General features: G+C 35.4%; 1 protein-coding gene and 1 long non-coding RNA gene across 3 annotated transcripts; both read left to right on the top strand.

The window, feature by feature from the left end:
- Positions 1 to 1,495: 1,495 nt before the first annotated feature.
- LOC129886341 (uncharacterized) lies at positions 1,496 to 13,833 on the top strand. Its single transcript, XM_055960990.1, has 13 exons — positions 1,496 to 1,641; positions 1,767 to 1,829; positions 1,908 to 2,078; positions 2,579 to 2,710; positions 4,204 to 4,343; positions 6,299 to 6,388; positions 9,656 to 9,781; positions 11,506 to 11,658; positions 11,814 to 11,885; positions 12,683 to 12,784; positions 12,971 to 13,141; positions 13,222 to 13,301; positions 13,401 to 13,833. The coding sequence occupies exons 1-13, from the start codon at positions 1,611 to 1,613 to the stop codon at positions 13,444 to 13,446; spliced, it is 1,377 nt and encodes a 458-aa protein (XP_055816965.1). The 5' UTR covers positions 1,496 to 1,610; the 3' UTR covers positions 13,447 to 13,833.
- A 491-nt stretch (positions 13,834 to 14,324) lies between these two features.
- LOC129886340 (uncharacterized) lies at positions 14,325 to 24,353 on the top strand. Of its 2 annotated transcripts, none has more exons than XR_008766196.1 (5): positions 14,325 to 18,224; positions 19,008 to 19,097; positions 20,049 to 20,191; positions 23,827 to 23,979; positions 24,144 to 24,353. It is a non-coding gene; the product is annotated as an uncharacterized LOC129886340 (long non-coding RNA). The 2 variants fall into 2 exon arrangements; XR_008766197.1 differs by having other exon boundaries at positions 14,326 to 18,224; positions 24,147 to 24,353.
- Positions 24,354 to 25,490: the final 1,137 nt, after the last annotated feature.

The raw sequence follows: 25,490 nt of genomic DNA, 5'->3' as shown, positions 1-25,490 counted from the left end.
AGTTAATCATTTTTTTCAAGTTGGGTGATTTTTAAGGTTTTGAGCTTGATATTAAAAGCTTAGAGAATGCTTTGGAAAATATATCTCCATTAAAATATAAATGGAATTGCAAATAAGAATGAATCTTAGCTAATTTCATAAAATTCAATCCATAAAAATAATAGTAAATATCATCAAATTCAAACTAGATAAGATTAAGAAGAAAGAGAAAAATAATAATTAAATAAAAGGGAGTAGTTAGCAAGAAAAATGTACTAGAAAATAGCATCAAGTTTGCTTAGAGCTCCAAATTGAATAGAAGAATGATATTTTTCAAAACGCCCCCTCTATCTCGGAGAGGTAATGATAAGGCTCATGTATATGTTATTCTTTTCTAGATCTCATTTTATAAAATTACACTAAATATATTGTTGTTATTGTTGTTTTATATTTATAAATTTCATCTAAATTCGAATTAGCAATTATTTTGAGTTAAGTTTCGCCCTTCGCCAATGCAACAAATATATTATTATACACATATTTGATTATTTTTTTTCCGATAATGGATTATCAAATCAAAATATTTTAACCACGGTAGTGGAATGGTCCATCATTATAAAAAGTCTCAAGTTCAAACCTTAATTATCAAGCAAATATAAATAAAATTATACTCATACACACGTAAAAAAATAAATAGGAAAAACTACCTAATTAGACAAACATTCCTATCATATATACTAATTCTTCCTATAATTTAAAATAATTACATATTATCTCGCTAATTAATTATTTCGTATCAAATTTCAAGTCAAATACATCTAAAAATGTATTTTTGCTACTAGATAACTAAAATAGGGAGAGAAGCGAGCGAGATAGGCTATGTATCCTAAGTGCATGCGAATCATACTAGATACAGGGAGAGGCGACCGAGATAGGAGAGAATCGAACGAGACAGTCAGATACATGCGAATCTACTTATATACAATGTATCTTGAACAAATTGCCAATGTATCCGAAGGCGCCAAATATATGTATCTAAAGTCCAAAATCTGATAAGATTCGCAATATTATAAATTAACATAAATCCAAATAATTAACTCATAAACTAGTGAGATTTCTGTAAGTTACCCAAAAATTAATAGGAAAAATACACAAATTAGACCACTTAGGTAAAATATTCACCCAAATTGGACCTAATTTAAACTATTTACCTTAATTGGACTCACGACCCAAACTATTTATTCGACTAACCTTTGTTCTATTCATTGAATCACTTCTTCTTCATACTTGATACCATCAGAGAGTATATATACTCTGATGATATCTATATATTTTGATGGTATGAAACAATAATTGAGTAGTCTTTTCACTGAAATACTGCATATACTCTAATGATATTAAAGAGAGACGCGAATTAATATATATATATATATATATTTTTTTTTTTTGGGTACAAGCGTTTATTTCCCAAAATTTATATTATGTAAAACCCAAAAGGTATTTGGGTTGACTGGAAGTCAAACTTGCAAAACCCTTGCTCTTTTTTTTCCCTCTTTTTTGGCAAAACCCTTGTTCGGCTGGTCTCATTGTATAAACACCATAAGTTTCTAGCGAAGCCTAAAGTAGAAATTATGGCTCCCGATGCTACTGATGCTCTTGCAGGTTTTGATTCTTTCACTTCTTTTTCCTTTCTTGAAATTTACTGCAAACAATAATGTTTTTAATATATATATATATATATATATATATATATATATATGTATGTATCGTGAAATTGTTTTGAGCAGTTAGAGAAAAAGTTAATAAGTTTCTGAAGGCTGCTTGTTCAGGGAATATTGATCTTATCAAGAGTAAGTTTTCAATTTCCTTCTTTATTTTGGGAATTCCAGTTTATGCTATGCTATATAGTATTGATGATTGTGAAACAGAGTTGGCAAAGCAACTGGATGACGGGAAAGGGTTGGCCGGTACAGTGGCGGATGTGAAGGATGCTAACAAAAGAGGGGCATTGATTTTTGCTGCTAGGGAAGGAAAAACTGAATTGTGCAAGTACTTGGTGGAAGACTTGAAGATTGATGTCAACGAAAAAGATGATGAAGGTATTTTATGAGCCACAGTAATAAATTTGTATAGGCCTAATTTGAGTTATTGTTTAGAAGAAGCACCCAAGGGTGTTGCCTAGTAGTCAATCAAGTGGTTGAGAGCCATCAGATCTCAGGTTCGAATACTATCGGAGACAAAAACACTAGGTCATTCTTCTTAGTACATGTTATCTCAAATGACCTAAAATATCTAAGAATCAATGCGAACTTGGGAATACAAAACGGGCAGATGCAAGTAATACATATAAGTGATACTAATTCGATGTGGTCAAGCATATCATTCAGGGACCCTCTAATTTTTGAAAACCCTTAATTTGCTTTGAAAGACAAATTATTCTTCAATATAGGAATGGTGGACTTAAATACAGCGGAATATATGGAGGATTTACATTATTGCTCCCATTTAATTTGATTTTGAGGCTCTTATTGATTGGTTGATTGATATGTGCTGAAAGTGATATTTCTGTATATTGATTTGAATATGTTGTTCATCATAGGTGAGACACCTGTTCTTCATGCTGCTAGGCAAGGACACACCGCTACTGTCCAGTATCTCATAGAACATGGTGCAGATCCTGCAATACCCAGCGCCTCGGGGGCAACAGCTTTGCATCATGCTGCAGGAAATGGTAGGTTCTTCCTCTTTGTTAATAGAAGTGATTGAAGCTTCTATTTGTGCCAGGGAAAGATTCCTGGGTTCATATGCATTTAATTGCCGTAACTTTGTGGCTCTTGTACAGTGAACTCTTCTATTTAAGGAGTTCCACATTTTAAAATAAAAATGTTTGACAAACCAGTCTATATATTTTTTTTAAAATTTTAATTGTTTGATATTAATTGATGGAACTTTTGGGGGGATAGAAATTGTTTTGGATGTAAGGAATATGAAAGAGAAAATTGTATTGAGAATTTGTCATATTATATAATATGCAAATTTCCTTTTTAGCAAAGTTTCCATAATTATTGAATCACATAATAATAGTTTAGTGACCCATGTTTTGGGAGTAAGAACTAAGAACTAAATCCCCTCAATGAATTGGTCAAAGTTCTTATTGTAAGCAAATAAACACAGAAAAGGCTAGGAAATCAGGCTATGATCAGCAGTAAGAAGCAGAGACGGATAGAGCGGGCTTTGCTATGTTTTCTATTTGCTTCACACTTTTCAGCCTTTCAGGTCACTTTTATACTTTCATCTGTCGAAAACCTAACTTTAGCCTCTATTTTGTTGGAACATCTGACCTTTCTTGCTTCATTCACCTTTTCTTTCCCTTCCCTCTGTCAATGCTACATCGTTTGTTCTCAATTGATGACTTGAAATGACCCTCGATTTCTAGAGCTTCAAAGAACTGGCATAACTCAAAACGTTATCTGATATTGTTAACTCTACGAGGAACATATAATGATGATGTAGTAAGGAAGACTGATACTTCTATGTCTCATTTGTTTGTTCTTCTAAGTCAACTCTATGAGGAACATAAAATTTGGGTTGTTGGTCATATAACTAGCCTTTGTTGTGTTCATAACAAACACATTATGAGACATCTTCATCTCAAACTGCAATTTGTTAATCATCATAAGCCTACCTGTTATGCCACATTTTTTCCACTTAATTCTAACATTTTCCTTTTTTTTTTCTCTTCTAAGTAGTATGAATGTGAATGGAGCGGGGTATCAAGAACAGAAGTACATGTGAAAGAAAAAACCACAAATTCTCCTGAAATATATTTGCAGAATTTTGTAGAGAATCATATTTTGTAGATTCTTTACCTTTTGGTTTATCCCTTGTATACGTCCAACTCGGCCATGTTTATGAATGAAATACTTTTACCTTAACCAAAATAAATAAATATTTGCAGATCTATTTTCTTGTTGGCACATAGTCTGAATTGGGGATCTAATCATGTTCTAATGGATATCAGTAGTTGAGATCTTAGTGTCAGCTTTTAGTTCTCTATTGGTAAAACAATGAGAGAAATCAATCAACATGTCATTCCTTGTTGCTTTATTGCTATTTATTGTGGTGTCCTGCATACTGTGATGTGTGTAGCTACATGCACTCTTCAATTTATTTGTACTTCTTTACACAGAGTGACACTTCATTGTGCATTGTTTTTGTTTGCAGGACATATTGAATTGGTTAAATTGTTACTGTCAAAGGGCGTAGATGTTGATTTACAAAGTGATGCTGGAACACCACTTATCTGGGCTGCAGGTCTCGGCCAGGATGATGTTGTCAAGGTTTTGCTGGAACACCATGCTAATGTGAGTGCTTTGTTACTTGCTTAAACCCCTCTTTCTCAATTTAAAAATACCAGCCATTGTTTAACAGTTCTCTTGACAAAGTGGAAAGCAGTTGTATGGTTTAAGTGTTTCCTATATAATGGCTTAAAGCTTCCTAGTTGGTTACTCAGTTCATTGTGGTTTTATAACAAGGAGAGACGTCGTTTTCAAACCTCGCCTCACCCTTATCGATGAAAATTTCACCCCACCCCTCCCCTCCAAAAGAAAAAAATGAGTCAGGCCATGTGAGGAGGCATGTTGATAAATAATAGAAGTATCTCCTCTCTAACAAGTTGCAATTAAAGCTTTTAGATGAGGTGGTTCCACAACCAAACAAATCCTTGCACACTGATGTATTCAAAAAGTGACCAATTAATAGATGTTAAGATGTTACTTTTTCCTCTTGTTTTATGTACTTTTTCCCCTTTGCCAAATAGTGTAGAATTTCCACTCCCAACCTGCCCTCTCTTCTTTTCTCACCCCGTCGCCTCTTTTCTTTTTTCTGTATTTGATAAAAATAAAATTGACCTGACCATCTTCTTTCATGCTTTTCAGTTTCACTTGGGGTGTGTTCGGTATGGAGGACATATTTTTGGGAAAATGTTTTCCAATTTTCTCATGTTCGGTTGGTCAAAATTTTTAGAAAATATTTCTTTAGGAAAGTAAGTTGTTTAAAAATGAGGAAATGACTTTTTAATAGAAGTAAGAAATACAAGTTCTACCAGTGGCATTCCACATTCCTCTCCACCCTTCAACACACCTCATCTTCACCCCCACACCTCTGTAGCCCCATCTCCCTCCACACCCCCTTCCAACCTTCATCTCTCATAATATTTGTTTAGATTATATGCAAATGGTTTTAGGATAATATTTTTTGCATATATACCGAACACAAGAAAACAATTAAGAAACCCATTTATTTTCTTAGAAAATATCTTCGAAGAGAACATATCTTCGAAGAGAACATGTTTTATGGAAAACATTTTCCTTGCTACCGAACACACCCTTGGTTGTTTTTTGATGTTTTGTGTTGCGAAAAAAGAAGTTAGCTTAGATATATGGAGAATTATCCTTTCTTGTATCTGATGGACAATTTGGAAGGAGAAGAATGCTAGATGTTTTGATAACATAGAGAATAGTATGCAAAAGATTAAGCTAAACTGCCTTTTGTTAATATGTTTTTGGTGTGATCAAATCTATTGAAATGACACTATCTCCATGATTGATGTTCTAGATTCAATTTAGGTAGGAGTTAGCAGGATTTTGAAGTAAATTTGTAATGGTTTTCAGTACATAGGTATGTACTGTTTGTGAGAAATATATGAAGTTACCAGTTCCAAAAAAAAAGATTTAGCTTAGATATAGTGTATACATCAGCTTTTGATTAGTTGATTCAACTTAAGATAAATTTTTCTTTCATAAGTTCAACTCAAGGTAATTTTCTCAGATCAATTCTTTATTGCATACAGCACCTGATTTGCATTTTTTACTGGTTAGAGAGGGCATATGTTGATAATATTTGGAAAAACCCAAGTCCTGGATTGTGCCCCCCCCCCCCCCAAAATAAAAAATAAAAAATAAATACAAATACATTTTGATGCATTCTTCTCTACTGTTGAGGATGGGTTTGTGGTTTAAGAAGATACTCTTTTGAAAAAATTATACTCCCTCTGTCCCAATTTATGTGATGTAGTTTGACTTGACACGGAATTTAAGAAAAAAGAAAGACTTTTGAAATTTTGGGTCTAAAATAAGTCATAGATATTTGTGGGTATAAATCATTTCATTAAGGTAAAATAGACATTTTAAAGTTAAATTGTTACTAAATATAGAATTATGTCTTCTTTTTTTTTTGGGACGGACTAAAAAGGAAAGTGAGTGGGATAGAGGGAGTAATTTCTATTTTTTCATTTGGCCTAAAAAATTACTTTGTGCAGATTCATGCTCAATCAGAAGATGATAATGTCTGTCCTTTGGTATCAGCTGTGGCAGCCGATTCATTCCCTTGCGTGGAGCTGTTAGTAAAGGTCAATAAAATTCTAATTTTTCATTAAGACTGCATATATTCATTCGATTGTTCTACTTTTTCACTTTTACTTTAAATTGCTGACTCCAATTGAGCATCCCGAAGAAGTTGTGTTGTAGAAAACATATGGTGCTGTTGTTTGATGAATTACAATTATGCACTTTGCTGTGTTGGAACCGTGCGAAATTTGTGCTAAAAGATTAAACCACAAGAAACTGCTTTGATCATATGAAGCTATGTGAGATTTGGTTCTATTACACCTTAGAGTTTTTCTTTCCTGAAACTCTCAACTTCTATTCTGCTTTTTTTTTTTAAAAAAATCTTTTTAAATATTTGTTTGAATAAATTGAAGATTAAACATGATTAAAAGGATAAAACAAGGCCTTGAGAGATACCCTAGAAAATTAAATGAGAAAAATTGCTAAAGAGAGAAGGGGAAAAAATTTCAGTTATGTACATTCAGTTTATTACCAGCATTAAGTGGTGAAGGGTAAAAGGGGTGGATTCATTATCCACCGAGTTTCTAACTTTGTGCCACTGGTCCTAGGGATTTTCTTGGTTATGAAAAAAGAAACTATTACCAGCAAAACTAACATATTTTAACCTCAATTTCACAGGCGATACAAGCCATTTAAAACACAATGTTACAATATAAAGTTTATTGACTAACTGTTTGGGACTTAAATTAGACTTCAGCTTTCAGGTTTATCAAAATAGGCAATTCAAACATTTCTTTTCACTGGATGGTCATCCTTTACAGTTTTATTATCTTGTTTCGATTTTGCTTTCTTCCCTTTTGCCTTTCTGTGGAAATGGGCTCCCTAATAGTACTTGAGGAACAAGGTTTGATCTCCTCTGCTTGTTAAATCTGCAACAGTTGTTAATGGCTCACACCCATGTTGCATTCATTTCAATGATTCTCTTTTAATTCTCTCTTTTTGTTTCTGAGATGTAGGAGAGGCTTTGCGTAGGAGCTTTATGTCTGGTTAAGCTCAATATTATGAAAAAATTTCTTGACCACATAGGTTTATGAATTTTGTGCACCTTACTTGACGTGGCATAAGCCAAGGCAAGAACCAACTACCTTTGTCAACATAGTCACACCTTATTAAAGTTGAAAAAGCGAAAGCATACAATTCGGAGGGAGTTTAGGTAGATAAATGCATAAAGACACTCAAGATTGCTCAATTAGTTTTGATCCAATAGAATAATGTAATCAATGTGGTACATAATGTAATTGCAAGATGGGGGTGCTTCCTACTACTTATCTTGGTCTACCACTTGGAGCATCTTATAAGGACCAAATAGTTTTAGGACCCGGTGATAGAAAGGGTAGAAAAGAGGTTTGCAGACTGCAAAAGAGATACTAAAAATATCATACTATCTTGAAGGAGTGGGAAGTGTTCTTTGGATATGTATCATTTAGGGTAGGTGATGGGAGTAGGATAAGTTTATGGAGATACAATACCTGCGGGAACAAGTAATTGAGTACCACATTTACAAATATGTACATAGTTTCATGCCAAAAGGAGACGTCAATTCAACGAATACAAATGGTGCAAGGTTAAGAAATATATATGGAATTGAGGATTTAGGAGAAACTTGCAAGTTTGGGAGGTCATAGAATTTCAGTCTATTTAAGAAACTTCATAAAAAAGTTCCCCACCAGCTAGCCGCGATGTACAGAAATGGGGAGCGGGGAATAATGGCATCTTTTTTTGTAAAGTCCCCTTAGAATTTTCTTGGTGGGGAGGAGCACACTTCTCCAAATATTTGGTGTTTCATTTCACATGGCTATCTACAATGTGACTTTGACGGTTGAAATTTGGGAAAGGAGGATTACATGTGTCAGTTGATGCTTCATGTGTAGAAGCTTCGCTGGAGATGTGAATCATCTTCTTCACATTATCAGTTAGTTTCGCTTGTGGTGGGAAATACCATGTTGGTTTGGTCTTTAATGGGTGCTGCCAGGCATGGTTAGAGAAGTATTGTTTAGTGGATCTTTCAAAGGCAAAAGAGATGACGCATGGCGTTGGATGTTGCTCCGCTATCACTTACGTGGACTATATATAGAGAAAGAAATAAGCGAGCTTTTGATGGAATAGAGAAGAATTTTGTACACTTATAGAATAGACTCTGAACCCTTAACGTGTTTTGGTGCACCCATGAGGTCACCGTAGGTTTAGAAGATTGGGTGTCATTTATAGAAAACCATATCTTTTTTTTAGGTTCTGTACTCTGTGATATACTTCATGCATATGTATATTTTCTTTCCCGTCGCTAATAAACTTTATTCTTTGATAAAAAGGAATAACAACACTTTTTACTTGACAAAGAAGGAATAACAACTTTTTGGTCCCTAAATTATTGGTAGATTTTACTTTTGGTCATTGTGATATATGACTCAACATATTTACCTTTAATTATTTAAGATGTGTGTTTTTGGCCCCTTCGTGATATGTTATATTTGCCTATTTAAAGAATGACATTACCATCAAATATGAAGTAACAATACAAATTTAGCATATTACATTAAGTGGTGAAACAATTAATAATTATGTTGAATTGTGAATATTCACAAGCAAAGGGAATGCCCAATTCAATCAATTGAAGATTTAATGTGCTTAGTTTGATACCATAGGGACTAAAATCAGAATTTATCAATAATTGAGTGATTAGAAGTGCTATTAACCCAAAAAAATGTTTCGAGAAAAGAGAAGTTAATGGAATTGAAAGTCTTGAGTGTTTGGTTCTACTTGGAAAGAGGAGTCTGTGGAGTCTCGACTGCCGGATGCATATTGTTTGTCACAATAGGAAACATATAATATGCGATCATGTTGTTCCCAATGAATTACTGTTTATCAGCTCTTCTTTCATCTTACCTTTTTTTCCTATGATTCCATTTGAAGTTATGGACGTTCTACTTTTAGACCCTTGTAGATATAGAGTACAACTAACACGGTTGGTTCTTAATCCAAGATGCTGGAGAAAACATTGCTTACATATTCGAAGATGGTTTATTGTGTAAAGCAATCTTTTCTGTCTACTTATCCAAAAAGGAAAAAGGAAAGAAAATTCATCTTCTCTCTGTAAAGCTATTTTTGCATATGCTACACCAGATTGGAGGAGTTGTTTGTGGGACCATCTATTTCACTTATTAGAACTGTCTTTTTCAATTTTTCCATTTTGGTTTGGATTTTGCTATGTTGCTTGGTTAAGCATGCCATCTGTCTACTCAAGGCTTAACTTCTTTTATGCTACCATACAGGCAGGGGCTGATGTCAATGTTAGGACTGGTGATGCAACTCCTTTGCTCATTGCTGCTCATAATGGTGGTGCAGAAATCATTAACTGCTTACTACAAGCTGGAGCTGATCCTAATGCTGCTGATGAGGTAATTGAAAAGAAAATCTAACAGAATATAATTTTCTTTATTATTTCACATCTTTTGTAGAAATTTCCAAGGAATCCTTCTTTTTTATAATGTTGGAAAGTTGATTCCGAACAATTTTAGTTTTATTTCATGTGTTCTATTTGTCAAGCTTGTATCAATTATATTCCTTATTACTTTCTAGTCTACTACCCCCTTATTCTTTTTAAGATTTGACATGCATAGTTTGGTTTGGACATCTAGATCCCTTGTAGAATATAGGTGCCTTGGTCATCTTTTCTCGGGGATTATTGAAGTTGAAGATATGTTCATAAACCCGGATTTAGAGTGAGAACTTATAACCGTAGGGTTATGAGTCAGTGGTTCATGATTTTGTTGAGAAAAATAATTCTATTTTGACTTCATAAGCATATCACAATTTTTTTGTTCTGAATATTTCTGAAATTACATAATTTTCAAAAGTATACAACATAAATTTGTTGTATTAAAAAAGCAATCCTTGTTGAGTTAATTCAATACATTCACATTCTGCAATGTAGTATCTTTTCATAGATATCAAATTTTAGGTATGTAAATTCAAACTAGGTAATGAGAAGATTGCTCACCCACAACTTATGGTCCTTCATCATCTAATATAACAAACTTAAGTACTAATGTGGTGTCCGAGTTACACCATGCTCCTTGTTGTCATTTTGTTATGTAGTAACGAAATCTCTCTTTTACGACCAAAAAAACCATATATCTACCAAGGTGTAAGCTTGTTACCCGGCTCAGTGCGCTTACACCCACACACACAAAAAGAAGAGAAGAAGAGAGAAAAGAAAAGACATGAATCTTGTAATATGGACTGTAGTCTGGTCCATTGTTGATCATTGTTGAAGACTACTGCTGCGATCTTCACCATTTTGGAGGGAGGGAGAGAGGGAGGGAGGGAGGGAATATCGGGCTGAAAAGGGGAATGTCAGTCAGAGAACATATAAAACCAAGACTAGGGTCTAGGTATTTTACTAATTGTGGTTTCTTAATGACCTTTTATGAGAAATTGTAAACCTGGTCATTTTGTTGTATAACCAGTCAATCCAATGGGTTTTCTGGTCCTACTGCTGGGTTCTCCGGTTCTGACAGGTTTTCAGGTAAACTGAGACCTGCTTTTTTGTGTTGACAGATCAACTGGTCCAATCTGGGGTTCAGAACATTTTACTGAAGAAAGTGTAGATAGTGCTTAGCTTTGCTGGATCAGATATGGTATGCATTCAGTATTAGCAGAACTAAGATTTAGTACTATCAGTGCATTCTGTAATGTGTCTGCGTAACTTCTTACAGCTTACTGTTTGCTGAAGGCTGATGCTCAATTGTCTCATGTTTTCTGGATCATCATTCATTACGATGAAAACCGACATGTATAGATGAAAGAGCTGGTGTATTACGTGTGATACCACTATTTTGTGACTTGAAGGGGCCTGGGAGTCTTCTTTTTGTCCTTGTCTAATGTATCTTTAACTTAGTATATGTGATTCATTCTGATCTAATTTAGAGACTCGGTGTCTGTACTTTACATATACTCATGTGGATTCTCCCTGGCATTCAGAACTTTCTTCTGGGTGAACACAGAACTTCAATCATGAACTTCATTAATTTCTGAACAAGTCGCCGGAAAAGAAATTCAATTTGCAATTTCAGCAGGGACTGTTATTGATACCGATATATTACTTTTGCTATTTCTACAGGATGGTACCAAACCAATACAAGTTGCAGCTACAAGAGGCAGTCGGGCAGCTGTTGAAGCTTTATTGCCCGTTACACAACGGATTCAAAGTGTTTCAGAATGGAGTGTGGATGGAGTGATTGAGTTTATGCAATCTGAATATAGGAGAGAACAGGTACTTAATTTGTCTCTCTGTAAGATAAATTGCTGCTGATTTTGTTCTTCTGTCTGAGTTGCTTGCAAATATTGGTATTAGCTGGGTTATTATTTCCTTCCCTTCACATGCAAATTTCAGCTTCTTTTTAATTGTCTAAACTGTGATAATACCAGGAAGGAGCAGAAGCTGGGAGGAAAGCAAACAAGTCAAGCGAACCTATTATTCTAAAGAAAGATTTACCTGAGGTCTGTTATTAATGGTCACTGTTTTCTTTTTTATGTGTGAATTTTGGGTCATTCTGTAGTCAAATTTTACATGAAAAGTATTAACTGCCTCTTTCTGTTGTTTCTTTTTTTACATTTGCCTTTTTGTATAATGTCAATAAGTGAAATATTTTCACATGTTTTTTTAGTTCTCCTTATGATAATAATCATTAACAAAAATGACTAAGCAGCATCTATGGTGAAGGGTAATTCTGGAACCAAAGTGAACCATTTCTGAAAATGGAACAAAATGAGCATACATTTTCCTCGTGTATATGCTATCTTTTGATCTTGCATTTCTTCTGGTTGAAGCACTCTTGAAGACAGACTTGAAATACTTTCATCGTGAATATGACAATACATCCAATTTAGGCAACAAATAGAATTTGCTTGTGCAAGTATATGTAGTAAAAAACATAATCAACACTGCATCTGGTTGCATGAAATTAATGTCCTCAATAAGTCCAATGAACAATGTTGTGGGAACAATTCAATGTTTGCTTACGGTACTGACCCAGTTAAACTATTCCTAGGGCTTCAAAATGCATAAAGTTTCTCTTTTATAGTTGGTGAAATCATACCAGTGATGTGGTTCCAGTTTTTCGTTTCAGCTGGCTTCAAATTGCCCAGAGGATCAATATCTTTTTTATACTCTATGTTTTACTTATATGTGTCTCTTACATTTGAAGAACCTCAGCATGGTCACCATCTTGTGTTGGAGAACCAGTTTATAGAATAGTGCTAAATATCTTGCATCGGCATAATTAATTGGTTTATAGGTGAATCCTGAAGCAAAGAAGAGAGCTGCAGATGCAAAGGCTAGGGGACACGAGGCATTTAAGATGAATGATTTTGCTATGGCTATAGATGCTTATACACAGGTACCTATTAGGCTTGCTTATTGAATTCCTCCTGAATTCCCCAGTAAAATACCTGCTAAAGGAAAAAAGAAAGAAGATAATGATGAGAGGAAGTAATTATCATGGTGCAAGTATATTGGATTAGACTAATTAATATTGTGTATGCATCACTTACGAGGCTCACTTGTGTTTGCTAATAATCTGCAGGCAATCGATTTTGATCCAACTGATGGCACTCTGGTTTCCAATAGAAGTCTCTGTTGGCTCCGCCTGGGTCAAGCTGAACATGCCTTAAGTGATGCCAAAGCCTGCAGAGAACTTAGACCAGATTGGGCAAAAGCTTGTTATCGGGAAGGTGCAGCTCTACGTCTATTGCAGGCATGCCCTTCTTCTCCTGGAGTCAAAATTTTCAAACTTGTATACCTATATTTTCTGATATTCTAATATTTCATTTTCAGAGGTTTGAAGAGGCAGCCAATGCTTTCTATGAGGGCGTACAGATCGACCCTGAAAGTATGGAGCTCGTAACTGCTTTCAGGTATGAATGTTGATACTTGAAGCTCTCCTGTTTAGCAAATGCAGTAGTTTCTATATCCGCATTCTTTCTCATTGTGATGAGGTACTAATATGATTGCAGGGAAGCTGTTGAGGCTGGTAGAAAATTTAATCGCAAACAAGTATAATTCACCGTCATCCTTGAATTAAAAAGCGCATAATGAGAGAACAAGTGGTCACTTCTTTTTTTGGGTGATAGGACTTTCGCTAGAGCAAGTAGATAATAGATCGGGCATGCCTTTTTTTTGGTAGTTCTAAATGTATTATTTAATATTTTGTTCTGTTGCAATTTATAGGCTCACAACATGATATGAATTCTTTAAGCTTTCTGATGTTCCTCCTGCAGATCTCAAGTTTTCACTTCTGAGTAATTTCAAAGTCATTATTTTTATGTTTTTATCTTTTAAAGTGGAGGATGATGCTTGGGTTTCAAGCTCTTTTGTTTTTCTCTATCTAGGTATAGGAAACTATCCATTAATATTATCTATAAAATCAGATTGTGTTCAATTGAAGAACATGTGATGTATAGATATGTATTTAAAACATTAAACATCGTAAATGTTTTCCAGAAACTCGGCACAAAGGGAGCAGAATTTCTAATTGGAAGAAAGAAAAAAAAAAGGCTAAGAAGAATGGGTTGTACTTTATTTTCCGGATATGATACAAAATGTGATATACTAATTATGTTTGATAACTAAGAGAAATAACTATATATTTTGTAATATTTTTATTCTGAGTAAAAAATAACGATCTAGCTTTATCAAGTAAGCCTAATAAAATATCATGATCTTGCTATACCATGAAAATAAAAAACATTTTCATTTAATTTGAAATTGTTGCGTTTGACTATAGTTTTTTTTAATTTTATTTATTTATAGAATTTGGATACTTTTTTATAAATATGATTTATATCCTCAATTTATTATAACTAGTAAAATAGCCTAACTTAACTTTTACAATATCACTATAATACAAAAAGTAAACAATATCCATCCATTATCATTTGCTTTTCAGATCATATGATTGTGGTCTTCCATGACTAGAATAAATAGGAAAGGTGATAGAGGATCACCTGTCTCAACCTCCTCTGTGATTGGAAAAAGCCTTTTGAGTTGCCATTTATGATTAGTGAAAACTTGACTTATGCAAAATTTTATACAGTTGAGGCCTTTTTCTTCCAAATCCCATGTCCTTCATAATCTTCAGCAGAAAAGACCAATTGACATGATCATAGGACTTCTATATCCAACTTATAAAGAATACTCGGAGATTTCTATTCAACTCTGGAATCCACCAACTCATAGGCAATAGGTGCATCATCCTCGATTTGTCTTCCTTTCAGAAAGACCATTTGATGCACACCAATCAACTTCCCCGTTACTGTCTTCAACCTCTCAGTTATCAACTTGGAGATAATCTTGTAGACTCCTCTTATCAAGTTGATAGGCCTGAAATCTTTCACTTCTTCAGCTCCAGCTTTCTTAGGGAGCAATGCTAAAAAAGTAGCATTGAAAGATTTTTCAAAGATTTCATTTTGATGGAAATTATGTATTGTCAACATCAGGTCTTCTTTTAGTATTTTTCCCTACAAGATTTGAGGAAGCTCATTGTGTAACCATCTGGGCCTGGGACTTTGCCACCATCACATTGTTTTAGACATTGCAAGACCTCTGACTCAGTAAAAGGTCTTTGCATCCATTCTTGTTCTTCTTCCTGGGATATAGTTGGGCAATCCAGGAGATCAAATATAGGTCTCCAGTCTTCAGGTTCAGTGTAAAGCTTATTGTAGAAATTAATCAGTGTTTCTGATCTCTATAGGGTCTTCAACGACCTGTCCTCTGCCCATCAGTCTATCAATAGTGTTGATCCGTTTGTGTGCTGTTGCCATATCCTGGAAGAGCCTTGTATTTTTATCTCCTCCTTTCAGCCACAACACACCGGATTTTTGTCTCCACTTGGATTCTTCATGTTTTGCCAATTCTTCCAGTTCCACAACTATAGTGGCTCTTACCATCATCTCATCTTTCATTAGGTCTCTACTCTCCAGTATCAAATCAATTTCAGCCAGTTCTTTAAGTAGCCTATTTTTCTTCTTGATTTGCTCTTCAAAATTTGATTTGCTCCATTCCTTGAGTTTCTGCGTTAGCATTTTTAATTTGATATTGAATCTATAATCTGGACAGCCTTCAAACAAGAATTCATTCCACCAGACCCGGTTCAATTCAGTGAAGCCCTCCACCTTGAGCCACCGATTTTCAAACTTAAAGTTTGACTTTTCTGCTCCCAGTTGCCACTCTCCAATAGGAAAGGGCAGTGATCAGATAAAACTCTAGGTAGTAGTTTTTGTCTGATGTTTTTGAATTTTTATTCCCATTCCATGGAGAGTAAGAATGTATTTAGTTGAGCTGCACTAGGATGATTAATGCCTCTAAACCAAGAAAACTTTCCACCAGTTAAATGGGGTCATGTAATTCCATCTCCTCTATCCACCTTGAGAAATAAGATATAACATATGAGATTCTGTTACACATCCTCTTCTTTCTTCCATAGTCCTGTTTGTGTTAAAATCTCCAAAGGTAATCAATGGGCCATCACAGAGTGTTTTGACTGCAGCCAATTCATTCCAACATAATAATTTCTCATTCTGGTATGAGGAGCATACACTCCGGTGAGGTAACAGGTAAAGAAATTGTGAGTTGATACAAATTCATATATAATGGAGTATTGGCCAGTTTCAACTAGAGTCTCGCTCCAACTTCTACTATCCCACAGCATAAGGATTCCCCCACAAATGTTTGGCCATAGCTTCTACTTCCTTGCTTATCTTTGTTTCTTGAAAACAATACACATCAGCCTTCCATTGTTGCATTAGACTCTTCATCAATGTTCTCTTGTTTTGGTTGTTTAGCCCCCTTACGTTCCTGGTGGTCAAGTTAGTTTTCATTTAAATTTTAGACTTAGATTTCTCCCTCTGCTTCTATTATCCTCTACTTCTTCATTTAAACAACAACAACAACAACATACCCAGTGAAATTCCACAAGTGCGGTGTGGGGAGGGTAGGACACCATTCTATTTCTACTAGCCTTTTATCCTAATCTGCGACCCCTTTCTATCTAAGGTCATGTCCTCGTTGGTATGAAGTAGCGCCATATCTTGTCTAATCAACTCTCTCCAATACTTTTTCGGTCTATCCCTACCTCTTCATTTAAACTGGATTTTAAAATTTTGAATTCATTTTTCCAAATTCCTCTGCTCTTTGGCGTTGTACTTGCCTTCCTCCTCCCCTTCTTGTTTAGTTGTGTTTTCCTCTCATCAATCTTCATCAACAAGGCTATGTTTTCTTTTTCAAAACCTTCAAAAGCCACCCCTTATGTGTTGCTCAGTTCTAGGATATGTGAATTAACCCAGTTTGATGATTCTGTCTCATTCTCTTCTTCAGAATTTGGGAGCTTAATGTTTACTGGTTCTGTGTCATGGATCTGTTGCAGCTGCATGTTTTCTTCTGTTGCTAGAGTATCGCCGTTCTGTCTCCTTTTCCTTCCTTGTCGTGTTCAAATTCCTGTGGACGACCTTCTTGAGACACGGTCTGACTGCAGCAGATATTTCTCTCTGGCTGCAGCAGATATTTCTCTCTTCCCCTTCACTTTGTATCTTCGTGTTCTTTTCTTTCGCAACAGATGTTTCCCAATTTCTGAATGCTTCCAGAAACTTGGCCGCCAGTTCTTTTAACTCTAAAAGGTTAAGTGCTCTGGTGGTTAAGAGAAATCTGGCCCAAATTAGTCTCTGACTTTGAATCATAAGTTGGTCCAGCTGCTTTACCATTTTCCCCTCCGCATGTGGTCTAGTGCTTACACTTCCACCTGCCTCTCTATTAACTCCTGGGTACTTCCTCGAGAACTGCTGGTTAATAGTTTTCTCCCTTTCTTCTTCTATGATACAGTACCTCCCCGGAATCTCTGTCCATAACTACATGGAGCAAGGAATTCCGGCGTCCTGTATGGTCACCTCCTTTGGAATTCTCGATCCATCACCTACGACTCTGTTTCTAGCCCACTTGAGATGATTTCGTAATTGTGTCTCCACAGAGGACTCCAATGGCCTTGAAATTTATCTGCGACCACAGGTGTAAGGGGAGCCCAATGATCTTGGTCCAGGTGGAACTCGGGCTGTTCTCCATATTTGTGGCCCCTATTATCGGAGTCCACCAATCAAGCATTACGTTTGAGTTATTCCAGACCCAATTGTCAGTGATCACCTGTTCTGCCATGTTTCTAGTCGCAAATTCGAACAAGAACTTCCTAGTCCCCATCTTGTATATTCAATCCGTGGCTTTGTCTCTAAAGATTGCTTGCCCATCTCCTCACCCCCGATAGGGTTGGCATCGTCATGTTCCTTCAAAATTCCCCACCAGACTTCTCTGCAGAACTTCATTTTGGCTGTACGAGGAGTCATTAATGTAAATGGTTTCAGCCTCCTTCATTAATGTTGGTCGAGCATTAACTCCATTCCTTTTCCTATTACTCCATTTAATGCTCTTCACTGCCTTTGCGAAAGGAATATTACTATCCACTAGCCTCTGTTTTATATTAATCTCCTCCCTTCTGTGACTAGAGAGGAATCTCCCCATTTTGTCCGCTATATGGTCCCATCCTGAATTGAACGCTGACTCTGGGATTGGGTTTAAACACAAAGTTTTTATATTTGGCATAGTCTTTTTTCTTGTCGGAAAAGGTTTATGATTCTATAAATAGAGGCTCATTTCTTCTAAACATAGTAGCATTTACAATGTAATCATAAGAGCTTTGAGAGTTTTGTGTGGGAGGAGAAACACAAGTGATATGTTATCACTTGTGTGAATCTGTTATTTCTCTCGATATTTATTGTGGATTGCTCATCTCCTTGTAGGTCAGTTAACCAAACCACGTTAAATGTTGTTTCTTTTGGTATATTTCTCATTTGTCTTCTTACATGGTCTTTCAAGATTTGATTTGCTAGTTTCCGCATGCACCTGATTATTTTCGGTCCTAAACACTTTTACCCGTAATATTTATCAAACTGATGTATCTGGGATATTTATTGAAGTTCCTGGCACAGTAAATTTCCAAGAAAGGTTCTACTTTCTTCCACCTTCTAACCACATTGTCTTCCATCTTTGAGGCTTCCCGCATGATCATAGATTTCTTGTTGAAGGAAGTTCTTGTGATGGTGTTTCTGCTCCTTTCAGTCCATTCATACCAGTTAACCGTCGTTCCTTTGATTCTCTCGAGGTCAAAAGATTTGAATCCTATCTCAAAGTAAATACAGTCCTCCATTGGAGCTGGAGAGAAGTGTAAAAGGTGGAGGGAAAGAAAAGAAAAGAAGAGCTGAGGGGGGTAAAGTCACCGGAAAGGGATGTTTAGAGGCTGTCTAGGTCATTGCTTGGGATATGTGCCTGGGAGCATTTATTTCAGTCTCTATGAGAAACAAAACTTGAGAGAAGGGGGAAGTTTTCAGGGGGTCTTTTTTTTTTTGAAAATGGAAACACTAAATTTTTGAACGACCCTTTCTGTGTTGTACTTTTTGTCATTTTGATGCATTCTTCTCTATTGTTGAGTATGGGTTTGCAGAAGGGGGGTGGGTGGGGTGAAGATACTCTTGAAAGTGTTATTTCTATTTGTTTGTATGGTCTAAAAAAGTTACTTTGTGCAGGTACATGCTCAAACAGGTGATGATAATATCTGCCCTCTGGGATCAGCTGTGGCAGCCAATTCATTGCCTTGCGTGGAGCTGTTAGTAAAGGTCAATAAAATTCTATTTTCTCCTTAAAACTGTATATATTCATTAGATCGTTCCTGTCTTTATCTATATGTACTTTAAATTGCTGAATCCAATTGAGCATCCCAAGAAGTTATGTTGCAGAAAACATGTGGCGCTGTTGTTTGGTGCATTATCATTCTGCATTTGCTATGTGTCTTGGAACCATGCAAAATTTGTGTTCGATCAAATCACATGAAACTGCTTTTGATCATGCGGGAGCCATGTGAAACTTGACTCTATTACACCTTTCCTGATTTTTTTTTTTTTTGGATAGAACACAATTTTAGTGACCAAGTAAGAGTTATGTACAAGTATCAGAAAAAGCTGAAATGGACAACCCCATTACAGCATAATAACTGCCAGCTACCAGACCACAAAACTTGCTACTATTGACTATCCTATAATACCAAAAAAAGAGAAGAAAACAGCTCTTCTTTGGTCTTACTTTTTTGTTCTATGATTCATTCCATTTGAAGTTATGTATGTTCTACTTTTAGACTATATTGTAAATACCGAGTACACCTAGTACGTTTGGTTCTTATATATCCTTCTTTGAGCATGGTTTGTCGAAATGAAGACTTAATCCAAAGACATAATCCAAGATGGTCTATTAAGTAAGGAATCCTTTACCTGCTGGAGAAAACATTGTTTACATATTCAAAGATGGTAATTGGTTAAAAAAATATATTTTCTATCTACTATCCAAAAAGGAAAAATAAAAATAAAACTAAAAATTCATGTTCGTTCTCTCTGAAGCAATTTTTACATATTCTACACTAGATTGGAACTGTTGTTGTTTGCGGGAACGCGAACATCTATTTCACCTATGAGAGCCGTCTTTTTCAATTTTTCCATTTTTCTTTGTATTTGCATTGTTGCTTGGTTAGGCGTGCCATCTGCCTACTTAAGGCTTAACTTCTTTTGTACTACCAGGCAGGGGCTAATTCAATGTTAAGACTGGTGAAGCAACTAGGTATGGTGAAACAACTCCTTTGCTCATTGCTGCTCATAATGGTAATGCAGAAATTGTTAACTGCTTACTACAAGCTGGAGCTGATCCTAATGTCGCCGATGAGGTAATTGAGAAGAAAATCTAACAAAATATAATTTTTTTCTTGTTTTAATATATTTTGGAAGAAATTTCCAAGGAATCCTTTTTCTTTCAATTGTTGGAAGATGATTCCAAACAATTTTAAGTTTTATTTTTGTGTGTTCTGTTTATCTGCAATCACATGTGAATCATATTCCTTATTATCACTTTATAGTCTACTTCCCACTTATTGTTTTTCAGATTTGACATGCATAGTTCGGTTTGGGAATCCAGATCCCTGGTAGAATCTAGTACCTTAGTCATCTTTTCCAGGGGATTATTGAAGTTAAAGATATGTTCTTAAACCTGGACCTAGAGTGAACTAATAGTCTTAGGGTTACGGGTCACTGGTTAATAATAGTCCAATGTAGTATCTTTTCATAGAATATGGATCAAATTTAGGTATGTAAATCAACTAACAAATGCTAATTCAATTTGGGTAATGAGAAGATGATTCACCCACAATTTATGATCCTTCATCGCCTAATATAACAAGAGATTGGAGCTCATTTTCATGAGAGATCTGGGACAAAGAAGAAGAAATATCTGGCTGAAAAGGGGAGTGTCAATCAGAAAACAAATAAAACCAAGATTATGGTGTACGTATTTTATAAATTGTGTTTCTTAACGACCTTTTATAAGAAGTTGTAAACTTGACCATTTTTGTTAGAATATGAATAGGAACAAGAATAGTATATAGAATCCTACTTTGAAAAAGATTGTAATATGGTATCTATAAATAGAATTCCAGTGTAATAATGTAGAGACACAATTCAATAATCACTCTGTTTCAAAAAGAATGACCTACTTTCCTTTTTAGTCTGTTTCAAAAAGAATGACCCATTTCATTTTTTGATAACATTTTAATTTCAGCTTTCCACGTGACATTTTTAAGGCCGCAAGATTAAAAGACATTTTGGTACATTTGACATAACTTTAATTTAGGACCACAAGATTGAAAAATCTTCTTTATTTTCTTAAACTTCGTGCCAAATCAAACTAGACCATTCTTTTTGAAACAGAGGGAGTAATATTTTTTCCTATATTTCTCACATGGTATTAGAGCTCTTACAATTCTGGTAGAGAATTAAAAAGCTTCTGCTACCGGTGGGTAGCTATAACCCATACATCACACCGTCTGGGCAATGATTATGTTAGCAAAAGTTGGGGCAATACTATATGCATGAAAATAATCATGCTGAGAAGGACTGATTTGAGAAGCATCCGGGACACAGAAAGTAGTCACCATGCTTCTTTTCGGTGGCTTCTTATATTTGATTTGTGTAGTACCGTGCATCTCTCAGATTACTACTTTCTCATATCCAATTTGTGTAGCACTGTGCATCTCTCAGATTACTACTTTCTCATATCCAATTTGTGTAGCACCGTGCATCTTTCGGTGACTAGTTTCTCATTTCTGAGTTGCGTAGCATCATGCATCATTCTGGAGACTACTTTCTCATATTTGATTTGTGTAGCACCGTGTATCTTTCCGGTGGCTACTTTCTCATATCTTATTTGTGTAGTACTGTGCATCTTTCCGGTGACTACTTTCTCATATATGAGTTGCGTAGCACCATGCATCTTTCTAAACTACTTTCTCATATCTGAGTTGCGTAGCACTGTGCGTCTTTCCGATGACTCCTCAGATCTGATTTGCATAGTTTCATGTGTCTATTCGGTGACTCCTCAGATGTGACTTACATAGTTTCACTTTTCATCAGTGTTATGCGAAAACCAACACTAAGAGGTACAATTTCTCCTGTGACCAAACCATAACTGGCGTGTGAGCTTGATCCGGCCAGTTTTTCGGCAGCTTTGATGTTCAAGATCTACTCGTCTTTTGATTTCAAAATGATCGATATATTTTATACCAGATTTCGAGCACTTTCCGACAACTGTTGCACTCTTTTCGGCAGATCTGAGTTCTCCAACAGTGTTCTTCTCTCTGTTTCAAATTCATTTTATAAATCACTTTAACAAACAACTACATGATTTTCCCCTTAGTGGTAATCTTCTATCTACTTTAGTTCCGTAACTGAAATATCTGAAAAGGAAGATGAATAACAAGAAAAATAGTAACTCTCTCCCGGCAAATCTGAGTTTTCCAGCAATGTTCTTCTCTGTTTCAGATTAATTTTTGCCAAAGGGTATACTCAGATATATGGGCTGGATTGTGGTGATACTTTCTCTCTCGTGGTTGAAATAGCATTTGTCTGACTTTTTCTCTCTATGGTTGTCGTTCGCCGTTGGCTTCTCAATCGGTTGGATTAAAAAAATAGTGTTCTTCTCCATGGTGATCTCGAGGAAGAAGTCTATATGGAGCAACTGCTTGATTTTGTTTCTCAGGGGGAATCTAGTAGCCTTGTATGTTGATTGCGCAGGTCACTCTATGGTCTAAAACAGTCTTTTCAAGCTTAGTTTGAGAAATTTAGCACAAGAATTGAGGGGTTTGGCATAACTCGTAGTGGAGTTGATCACTCTGTGTTTTATTGACATTTTGCTCAAATCCAATATTTCATGAGAGGACTAAGCACATTGAAATTGACTGTCACTTTGTCAGAGAAGTGAAGTTATCTTCACCAAACTCCTCATCGGTTCTCGTATCAATTGCATCTATAACAAGCGCGGTACATACGAATTTTATGCACCCACTTGAGGAAAAGTGTAAGAATAGGAATCGAAACAAGAACAGTAAATCCTACTTTGAAAAGGATTGTAATATAAAATCTATAAATAGGATCTCAGTTGCACCTAAGGGTTTGACGTAGTGGTCAATGAAGTGGTTGAAAATCTTGAAGTCTCAGATTCAAAACTCAGTGGAGACAAAAAACACTAGGTGATTCTTCCTATCTGTCCTAGCCTTGGTGGACAGAGTTACCTAATACTTGTTGCTGGTGGGAGGTGGCAGGTGGCAGGTGTCCCGTGGGATTAGTCGAGGTGCACAAAAGCTGGCCTGGACACACCGTAGTCATCAAAAAAATAAAAATAAATAGGATCTCAGTGTAATAATGTAGAGACAAAATTCAATAATATTCTCCTCCTATATTTCTCACAATTTTGTTGTACACTTGGTCAATCCAATGGTTTTTCTGGTCCTATTGGTGGATTTTCCAGTTCAGACAGGTTTTAAGTAAACTGAGACCTATTTCTTTTGGGTTGATAGATCAGCTGGTCCGATCTGGGCTCATTTAGCTGAAGAAAGTGCAGATAGTGATTTGCTTTGCTGCATTCTGTAATGTCTGCGAAGCTTTCTTACAGATTAGTGTTTGCTGAAGTCTTATGCTCAATTGTCTCGTGCCTTCTGCATTCCAGTGAAAACGAACATCTATAGATGTAAGAGCTTGTGTATTATGTGTGATACCACTACAGAAGTGACTTGATGGGACCTAGGAGTCTTCTTTTTTTCCTGGTCTACTTAGTAATATCTGATTCATTCTGATCTAAATTAGTGACCCGGTGTCTGTATTTAACATACACTTGTATGGTTTCCCAGGTAGTCAGAACTTCAATCATGTACTTTGTTACTTTCTGAGCAAAGTCTCTGGAAATAAAAAATCAATTAGTAATTTCTGAGGACTGTTAATTGATACTGAAATATAACTTTTGCTATCTCTACAGGATGGTAATAAGCCAATACATGTTGCAGCTACAAGAGGCAATCGAGCGGCTGTTGAAGCTTTATTGGCCGTCACACCACAGATTCAGAGTGTTCCTGAATGGAGTGTGGATGGAGTCATTGAGTTTATGCAATCTGAATATAGGAGAAAGCAGGTACTTAATTTGTCTTTCTGTAAGATAAATCGCTGCTGGTTTTGGTTTTCTGCCAGAACTCAGAGTTGCTTTTAAATATTGGTACTGGCTAGGTCGGTGACTATTTCCTTTCCTTCTCTCCTGCAAACTCTGCTTCCTTTTCATTGTCTAAACTGTGATAATAGCAGGAAAGAACAGAAGCTGGGGGGAAGCAAACTATGGCCCTATTCTTAGATCTCTACTTACAAGGCTGAAGGATGACTTCAAGAGCTTGAAGCAAAGAGAACGTATTATTCCAAAGAAAGATTTACCTGAGGTCTGTTATTGGTGGTCACTGTTTTCGATTTTATGTGTATTTTGGGTCATTTTGTTATCAAATTGTACGTGAAAGTATTAACTGCCTCCTGTTGTATTTTTTTTTTAAAATTTGCCTTTTGTGTATAATTTCAAGAAAGTGGAGTATTATCACATGTTTTGCTAGCTTTATCCTTGTGATAGTAATCATCTAACAGAAATGAATAAGCTTCTACAGTAAGGATAGTGCTGGCAATTTCAGCCCATATTAATGAGATCAATTCATTTAACCAAGATTTATTGAGTTGCATCACTTATATTTTAATTGGGTAAATATAGGTTTTAGCTTATTCTTAAAATCCCTAAAAATTTGGACAAAATGGGTATCCATATAGATCCAATAACACAATAACAGATCCCTCGGCCTCCAGAGAAAAGGAACAGACCAAAGTCCAGTACCTCTCCCAAAAATTACCATTTTTCCAGAGGCACAGTTGCTGCTTCTTGCGTGAATAAAGGCAAAAAATATAATACTAAAAGCCTCATTACAAAGAATGAGATGAAGCAGCAGAAAAATCTTTTTTTTTTCCTTTTTTTTTAAATCTTAATTAATCTTAAATACTTTAGTAAAATGATATGTAAATTGTGATATGGAAGGGGAGGCTGTGCTGTTGTTGTTGGTTATTGTGCATGTTTGGTTATATGCAGAATCACTCTATTTTGTAGGAATACTATATACTTTGGCTTTAATATCAACTTGATAGGCATTTTTATTTTTGGAAAAGAAAAAAGAATTTAATTGAACTGCAAGTATCCAATAATAACATCAGCATGATTGCATTCTCTAATTTGCTAAATTTAAAGCTTGGTGGAAATCAACATATATATGGAATAGTGTTGTATCTTTGTCGTCTCCATAAGAAAGAAAGAAGTTTAGAATATCAGAGATGGATTCGGAATTTTAATTTTTATGTATGAGTTCAAGATTCTGTTTTTTTCTTTTAACATATAAGTTCGAAACTTATATATATATATATATATATATATATATATATATATATATATATATATATATTTTACTTTTCAACATTATTTTTAGATATGTATAGAATTTTGAAGAATGGCAATGGAGTCTGGTTTTCTGAAAGATTATGTCCATTGTTAAAACTTGTAAAAAACAGAGCATAGTGTTTTTCATTTGTATGCTTTCTTTTCTCTTTTTAATTGCTTAATGGGTT

This window comes from Solanum dulcamara, chromosome 4 (genome assembly GCF_947179165.1).
Source record: "Solanum dulcamara chromosome 4, daSolDulc1.2, whole genome shotgun sequence".
Lineage (NCBI taxonomy): Eukaryota > Viridiplantae > Streptophyta > Magnoliopsida > Solanales > Solanaceae > Solanum > Solanum dulcamara.
This window is presented reverse-complemented; position numbering and strand designations above follow the sequence as displayed.